Source organism: Vicia villosa, unplaced genomic scaffold (assembly GCF_029867415.1).
Source record: "Vicia villosa cultivar HV-30 ecotype Madison, WI unplaced genomic scaffold, Vvil1.0 ctg.000864F_1_1, whole genome shotgun sequence".
NCBI lineage: Eukaryota > Viridiplantae > Streptophyta > Magnoliopsida > Fabales > Fabaceae > Vicia > Vicia villosa.
In genome coordinates this window covers 20,075-28,652 of record NW_026705391.1, presented here as the reverse complement: position 1 = coordinate 28,652, position 8,578 = coordinate 20,075, and the positions used below count along the sequence as shown (strand labels likewise).

Sequence of the window (8,578 nt, the reverse complement as noted above, 5' to 3'; positions counted from 1 at the left end):
TTGATATTAAGTGTTATTAAAATGACCAGGAGTATTGTGCTGTGTAGATAAATGCTGTCAGTTTTTTTTTAAGGTTTTTAGTTATTCTAAAAGCATCAATGTGACGCCCTTTTGAATTATATGCATGTTATTCTCTGATTATATGTTAAATATTTGGGGTATAAAAAGGGGTGTTACATTAGTGGTATCAGAGCATGGTCGACCAGTTGTCAATAGTCTTTAATGTTTTCTTATCTTGTTGTATTTGATTTGTGTATCTGACACGATCGATACTGTTTGTCTGGTTGTTTGGTTGATTAGGACGATGGTTGCAGGCAGAAATGATGATGCTATTGCTGAAGCGTTGAGGATGTTGGCTGGCTCCATTGGTCAGATTCCTCAAGCGAATGCTGGTAACCGAAATGGAGATGATGATGAGTACCGTGCTTTAGGGAGATTCCAGAGGAACAATCCTCTTGTTTTTGAAGGTGAACATGAACCTGATAAAGCTCAAGCTTGGCTGAAGGCGATTGAGAAGATCTTCAGAGTTATGAACTGTACTGATGCTCAGAGAGTGCAGTTTGGTACTCATATGCTGGAAAAGGAAGCTGAAGATTGGTGGAACAACACTCTTCAGAGGTTTGAAGAAGATGGCATTGAGGTTACTTGGGATCTTTTCCGTGATGTCTTCTTGGAGAACTATTTTCCTGAAGATTGTCGTGGGAAGAAAGAGGTGGAGTTCCTTGAGTTGAAGCAAGGAAATGGTACCGTTGCTGTTTATGCTGCTAAGTTTCAGGAGCTTATCAAGTATTGTCCCCACTATAATACTGCTAATGCTGAGAGATCTAAATGTTTGAAGTTTGTGAATGGCTTGAGACATGATATAAAGAAGGCTATTGGTTACCAACAGATTACCCGTTTTACTGAGTTGGTTAACAAGAGTCGGATTTATGATGAGGATAGTAGAGAGAGTGCCTCTATCTACAAGAGTCTGAAAGGAAAGAATCAGGATCGTGGGAAACCGTATGATGACAAGAGGAAACAAGCCGGTTTTGGCAAGAAGCCAAGTTGGGGAGGATCTTCTACTTCACCTAAGTGTTTCAAATGTGGAGTTGAGGGTCATAAAGCTGCTGAGTGCAAGAAAGAGGTTACTACTTGTTTCAAGTGTGGCAAGTATGGTCACATAGCTACTAATTGTAGAGGTGGTTCGAATGTGACTTGTTTCAACTGTGGAGAGAAAGGCCACGTTAGTACAAAATGTGACAAGCCAAAGAAGGAGCAAGCAAAAGGAAAAGTGTTCGCATTGTCTGGTGCAGGAGCCACTACTGATGAGAGGCTAATTCAAGGTACGTGCTTCATTAATGGTACACCTTTGATTGCTATGATTGATACTGGTGTGACACATTCTTTCATTTCCTTGGATTGTGCTAGAAGATTGAATCTTGTATTATCTGATATGCGTAGAAGTATGGTCATTGATACACCTGCTATGGGTTCTGTTTCTACTTCTTATGTATGTCTGAATTGTCCATTGAGTATCTTTGGTAGGGATTTCAGGATCGATTTAGTTTGTCTTCCTTTAGAACAACTTGATGTGATTTTGGGTATGAATTGGTTGGAATTTAATCATGTGTATATCAACTGTTTTGATAAGACGATCATCTTTCCCGAGAATTGTGTTAAAGAAGATTTATTCTTGTCCGCTAAGCAAGTCGACGAATCAGTTCAGAGTGGAGCTGAATTGTTTATGTTGTTAGCAACCTTAGATGTGCGCGAGAAGAGAACCATTGAGGAATTGCCTATAGTTTGTGAATTTGCGGAGGTATTTCCTGATGATATAATTGATTTACCACCAGAACGAGAAGTTGAGTTTTCGATTGATTTAGTTCCTGGAACTAGTCCCGTATCGATGGCTCCATATAGGATGTCTGCTTCTGAGTTGAAAGAGTTGAAGAGTCAACTTGAAGAGTTGCTTGAGAAGAGATTTATTCGTCCTAGTGTATCGCCGTGGGGTGCACCTGTTCTATTGGTCAAGAAGAAAGAAGGTTCGATGAAATTATGTGTTGATTATAGACAATTGAACAAAGTGACGATTAAGAACCGTTATCCACTTCCGAGAATTGATGAATTGATGGATCAGTTGGTTGGAGCATGTGTGTTTAGCAAGATTGATTTGAGGTCTGGTTATCATCAGATTCGCGTTAGAGCTGAGGATATTCAGAAAACTGCTTTTCGGACGAGGTATGGTCATTACGAATATTCTGTGATGCCGTTTGGTGTGATTAATGCACCTGGTGTGTTCATGGAATATATGAATAGGATCTTTCATGACTACCTGGATAAGTTTGTTGTGGTATTCATTGATGACATCTTGATTTACTCTAAGAGTGAAGAAGAGCATGCTGAGCACTTGAGAGTTGTTCTATCCGTGTTGAAAGAGAAGAAGTTGTTTGCTAAGCTATCTAAATGTGAGTTTTGGTTAAGTGAAGTAAGCTTTCTCGGGCATGTGATTTCAAGTGGAGGTATTTCTGTTGATCCTTCGAAGATTGAGGCTGTATCCCAATGGGAGGCACCTAAGTCTGTTGCTGAGATTAGAAGTTTTCTTGGGTTGGCTGGTTATTACAGGAAGTTCATTGAAGGGTTTTCGAAGTTGTCGTTACCGTTGACGCAGATGACTAGAAAGGGTCAAGCCTTTATTTGGACTTCGCAATGTGAAGAGAATTTCCAAGAACTCAAGAGAAGATTGACTTCTGCTCCCATTTTGATTTTACCGGATCCGTTAGAACCTTTTGTGGTTTACTGTGATGCTTCTTTGTTAGGATTGGGAGGTGTTCTAATGCAAAAGGGACAAGTTGTAGCTTATGCTTCAAGGCAACTCAAAGTTCATGAGAGGAATTATCCTACACATGATTTGGAGTTGGCAGCTGTGGTGTTTGTGTTAAAGCTTTGGAGACATTATTTGTTTGGGTCAAGGTTTGATGTGTTTAGTGATCACAAGAGCTTGAAGTACTTGTTCGATCAGAAGGAGTTGAATATGAGACAAAAAAGATGGTTGGAATTCTTGAAGGACTACGATTTTGGTCTAAACTACCATCCTGGTAAAGCGAATGTTGTAGCCGATGCATTGAGTAGGAAGTCATTACACATGTCTATGTTGATGGTTCGAGAGTTTGAATTATTGGAACAATTTAGAGACTTGAGTTTGTTATGCGAAGAGACTTCTAGTGGTGTGAAGCTTGGTATGTTGAAGCTTACTAGTGGTATTTTGGATGAGATTCGAGAAGGACAGAAATCTGATTTGGGTTTGGTTGATCGATTCACATTGATTAATCAAGGAAGAGGTGGTGACTTTCGAATTGATGAGAATGGTATTATGAAGTGTCGTAATCGAGTTTGTGTTCCAGATGTTACGGACTTGAGAAAGAGAATTCTCGAGGAAGGGCATAGAAGTGGTTTGAGTATTCATCCGGGCGCTACTAAAATGTATCAAGATCTGAGGAAAATGTTTTGGTGGCAAGGTATGAAGAAGGACATAGCGGAATTTGTGTATTCTTGTTTGACTTGTCAAAAGTCAAAGATCGAACATCAAAAACCGTCTGGTTTGATGCAACCGTTATCTATTCCCGAGTGGAAATGGGATAGTATATCCATGGATTTTGTCTCTGGTTTGCCGAGGACATCGAGTAATTGTGAGGCAATTTGGGTCGTTGTGGATAGATTGACTAAATGTGCTCATTTTATTCCGATGAGGATGGATTATTCAATGGAGAGGCTTGCTAAGTTATACATCAAGAGAATTGTGTGCTTGCATGGTATTCCGTCGAGTATTGTTTCGAATAGAGATCCGAGGTTCACTTCGAGATTTTGGGAAGGTTTGCAAAGTGCATTGGGTACAAAGTTGCGTTTGAGCTCAGCGTACCATCCGCAAACTGATGGTCAAACGGAGAGGACTATTCAGTCACTTGAGGATCTCTTAAGGTCTTGTGTTTTGGAACAAGGAGGAAGTTGGGATAGTTTCTTGCCTTTGATTGAGTTTACTTATAACAACAGTTTCCATTCAAGTATTGGAATGGCACCTTTCGAAGCGCTTTATGGTAGGAGGTGTAGAACTCCTTTATGTTGGTATGAGTCGGGAGAGAGTGTTGTGGTTGGACCCGAATTGATTCAAGAGACTACGGATAAGATTAAGATGATTCAAGAGAAGATGAAGGTTTCTCAAAGTCGCCAAAAGAGCTACCATGATAAGAGAAGGAAAGCTCTTGAGTTTGAGAAGGATGATCATGTGTTTCTTCGTGTTACGCCAATAACGAGAGTTGGTAGAGCGTTGAAGTCACGTAAGTTAACACCACGTTTTATTGGTCCTTACCAAATTTCGGAAAGGGTAGGTGATGTAGCTTATCGGATTGCATTGCCACCGTCTCTTTCTAATCTCCATGATGTGTTCCATGTATCTCAATTGAGGAGGTATATTGCGGATCCATCGCATGATGTTCAGTTGGATGATGTTCTAGTAAGAGATAATTTAACGGTTGATACAACACCTATGCGGATTGAAGATCGGGAAGTGAAGAAGCTTCGTGGTAAGGAGATCACTTTGGTGAAAGTGGTATGGGGTGGAGTCGCCAATGGCAACATCACTTGGGAACTCGAGGATAAGATGAGGGAATCGTATCCGGAGTTATTCGTTTGAGGTAAATTTTCGAGGCCGAAAATCTTTTAAGTTGGGGAGAGTTGTAACAACCTGTTTTTTTAGTATTTATTTTATTATAATATTTTATATATTTTTTTTAGAGAGTTAATTAATTATTTAATTATTATGAGACTTAATTAATAATTTGATTAATTAAACTTGAGTGCATTGGTGTTTAATAGAATTAATTAAATTATTAGAGAGTTAGATTAATTGGGCCTATTTATTATAGTTATAAGCAATTGGGGGGTGCTATTAATTTTAAAGCCCAATATAATAAATAAAGATAGTAAGAGGGAAATAAGGGGTAGAGGAATCATTTTATCATTTTGTTGGTTTTGAAGAATAGAAGTGGAGGAGAGGAACAAGAAGAGGAACTAGGGTTTTGGAGGAGAAATCAAGAGGTAAGGGGGAGAATTCCAAATCATTGTGGGCTAGTATAATGGGGTGATTGGTAGATTATTATAGCTATATTTGTTCATGGTGAATCTTATAATATATGTGTTTAATCTCTATTAATATACTGAAATTTTAGAAATTTAAGACTTATACCGGAATGAACAGTACTGTGTTCATATAACCATGAAAATGAAGTGGAATAGGAATGACTTATAGGTTACCGAGTGACATCACACGTGGTGATGATGACCAATGGCGGTGTCTGTAGGCGATAATGTATGTCGCATATATGCTGGGAATGCACCGTTTTCCAATTTCTCCTTGTTTCTTTTAGGCAAGATTTGGCATGTGGATGTTCCCTCTTGGCTAACTAAGGCGTGGGCCATACTAACATTTACTAAATGAATGTACCACTTGTAATACTCTTCCCACAGTAGCCATACGGTTCATGTCATTATTAAAAAGAAAAGAAAAGAAGGAAGCTACATATCCTAGGTGTTAATAATGAAACGTGTGTAGTTATTTCCTTAAGGCTACTGTAGCATTTCGTTTTTACTTAGGAACAAGTCCATGAGCTACATACTGTAGCGACATTAATGAGAAGTGGTTATTATGGCTACATGCTTTAGTGTATTTTATATGGAAAATGACATTACTACTAGAGTTGAGATTAAATGGTGATGTAATACATACACCCACTGTAGCGCATGCTAATGGGAAGAATGAATATATACTCGCCTAACTTACTGTAGCGAGGTTATATGAGGTGAATTAGTATGTCCCTTAGTCAATGAAATGTGCCCTGTTCACCACTTTGGCCAATTGAAAGAAACGAACACCCTTGTAGTACCTCCCTCTACTGTAGCGCATTATTGAAGAATGAATTAATATCTTATCTTTTCTCTAGGCCTGTTCTGTTTTGACTAGAAACGAAAAAAAAAGTTCCTAGGATGAATATATATATATATATATATATATATATATATATATATATATATATATATATATACTAAGTAGTGAATGAATGTGTTCTATGGGTATTATTTTCTCAGTTGAACTTTTAGGAGTAGTTAGATGGTATACTCCTAATGGTTTCTTAGTTATCATGAAAAGAGTAAATTCTATATAATTGATAAATTATGAATTAGCATGTGATAAATATTAATGACTAGTATTAATTAAAATGGTGGATTGGAATTGTGTGTTGATTATTATATGTGAATAATGCTTATGTGATGAGAATGTTGTGTACAATATTGTGGATAATTCATTGAGTGAATTATTGTGATATGCTAAATATTAAGATAGTAGAGATGATCTTAATTGCATATGTTTGATTTACATTGTACATACATTCATATCATGGATGCCTTGAAACAAAGGTGGTTTGCTTTGAAACATAAGCGAGGCTTAGATTCTAGAGTGAATCGGAGGCGGTAAACTATATGTTTACATTTGGTGGGCTTTGGTCTTGTCCGGATCAGAAGCGTGGCTTGGATTCTAGATATTGAATCGGAAAGCGGTGAAACCTTGGGTTCACAATTCGGTACCACGTGCATTGCGTCACATACCTTGCATTGAGTCACATTAAAATTATGCGATAATTGAGTATGTGAAGTTGATGTAGTTGTGATATGTGTATGAGTTTGTTAATTGAAACGAGTGAAGTTTGAATACTTATTTGATTAGATGTGTGAATATGTGAGAATTATGATTGTGTACTTAATTGAGAATATAAAAGTAGAATTGAAATATTATACTATTTAAGCTTGTTGTATACCCGATAACATGTGAAATATGTGTTGATTACTATTATCTATTCCGTTTTACGTAGTATGACTAATTACTTGAAGTGTTGATTTAACCATTATATTCTGTTATACTTTCTTCATAATGGTTCGTATTCTCACCCTTCTGTTTTAATGTTGCCTCGTTTGGCGACATGCAGGTTCTGGAGTTTAGTAGCCGCGTGTGATCTAGCGGGAGTTTCTTCCTTGGTTATTGGAGATTAGGTAGTGAGTCGATGCTCTGGTCATGTAACACTGGGTAGACTAGGTGTATTAAACTCATGTTATGTTTGTGTATGTATTATGCTATGACTGGTGAACTTATTTATTGGTTACATGTCTTTTGAGAGGCTTACAAGCCAAACCTTTTGATTATGTTTTATGTTGGATTAAGACTACTAGTCGATGTATGAACGTGGTATGGGACATGAATCATTATAAATCACATGAGTATCATATATTTCCGCTGTGAATGCATATCCAGGTTAAATTGTGATTTGATATTAAGTGTTATTAAGATGACCAGGAGTATTGTTGTAACGCCCATAAATGTGTTTTTCTGATTAATTGTGATGTTTACTACATTTTCCTAATTTTACCGTTTTCGAGTCGAGTCAGTCGGTAAATATTAATTATGTTAATATTTTACTTATTACTTTCCATGTGTGTAATTATTATGTTTTGGGTGTTAATTGGTTAGAATTAATGTTTAGTGACATTTGGGCCAAAATTAGAATTTATGAAAGTTGAGTGGGGGAAAATGAGAAGTAGAGAAATAGAAAGAGATATTTTGATATAGAGAGAAAATGAGATATTTTGAGATAGAAAGAAAGAAAGAGAACTTGGGAAGAGAAGAGAAAGAAGAGAAAAACAAAGAGAAGAAGAGAGTTGTAGAATCCAAACCAAGCTAGAGCCAAGAATCCAACCAAGGTAAGGGGGATGAATATAGTTTATCTTGATTGTATGGTTCTTGTAGTTTTGTATTCTTTGTTCTTGTTCTTCCTCTTTTCCAAGCTTGTTCAACAATGACAAATTGTGTGTTTTGTGAGTTTTGAAGATATAAACTTGATTTTATGGTGTGTATGTGTGCTATGATGATAGATATTCCCATGGATCATGTTTGTTTTTCATTTCTCCATGTTTTCTTGCTTATGAAGAAATTTAGGTCAAAGACAATATGTGATGATCCAACCATATGATAATCATGGATTAGGTGTATATATAGCATGTTTGTGTTGTATTGGGGTTGGGATGAAGGTTTAAATGGGTTTTGAATGGGTTAGAGGGAGCTGAGACGGTCTGTAGCAGAACTGGTTTTTCTGGGTTTACGCAGGTCCGCTGAGCGGAGGGGGTCCGCTGAGCGGAGGTTCTTTTGCAGGAAATCTCTGTCTGGGTCCGCTGAGCGGAGGTTCTGTATTTTTGTTTGGTGATTCCCTGTCTGGGTCCGTTGAGCGGAGCTCAAGCGGACTGTGTGAAATTTTGTTTTTCCAAACTTTGTTTTGTTGTATCTTTTGAACCGTAGGTCGTTTCTACGCGCCGTTTGAAGTATTATGAGAACCCTTGAGTATGCTTTATGATAAAGAGGAGTGTGTTGGTGGTTGAATGATTTTTCATAAATGTATTTTGTGAAATGATATTTGCTAATCAAGTATGTTTTGACGGTATACGTGTGCTGTGTGAATATGAACGCCTGAGTGGCAATTTTTATGATGTATCCGTGTAG

The 8,578-nt window shown here is 37.4% G+C and overlaps 1 protein-coding gene across 1 annotated transcript; it reads left to right on the top strand.

Annotated features, from left to right (window-relative positions):
* Window positions 1-349: 349 nt before the first annotated feature.
* LOC131631821 (uncharacterized) lies at window positions 350-7,237 on the top strand. The gene is made up of 2 exons (XM_058902594.1): window positions 350-1,325; window positions 7,017-7,237. Exons 1-2 carry the CDS (start codon window positions 350-352, stop codon window positions 7,028-7,030), a joined length of 990 nt encoding a protein of 329 aa, XP_058758577.1. The 3' UTR covers window positions 7,031-7,237.
* Window positions 7,238-8,578: the final 1,341 nt, after the last annotated feature.

Coding starts and splice junctions, on each gene's coding strand:
- LOC131631821 (XM_058902594.1), top strand. CDS start 350: ATGTTGGCTGGCTCCATTGGTCAGATTCCTCAAGCGAATGCTGGTAAC.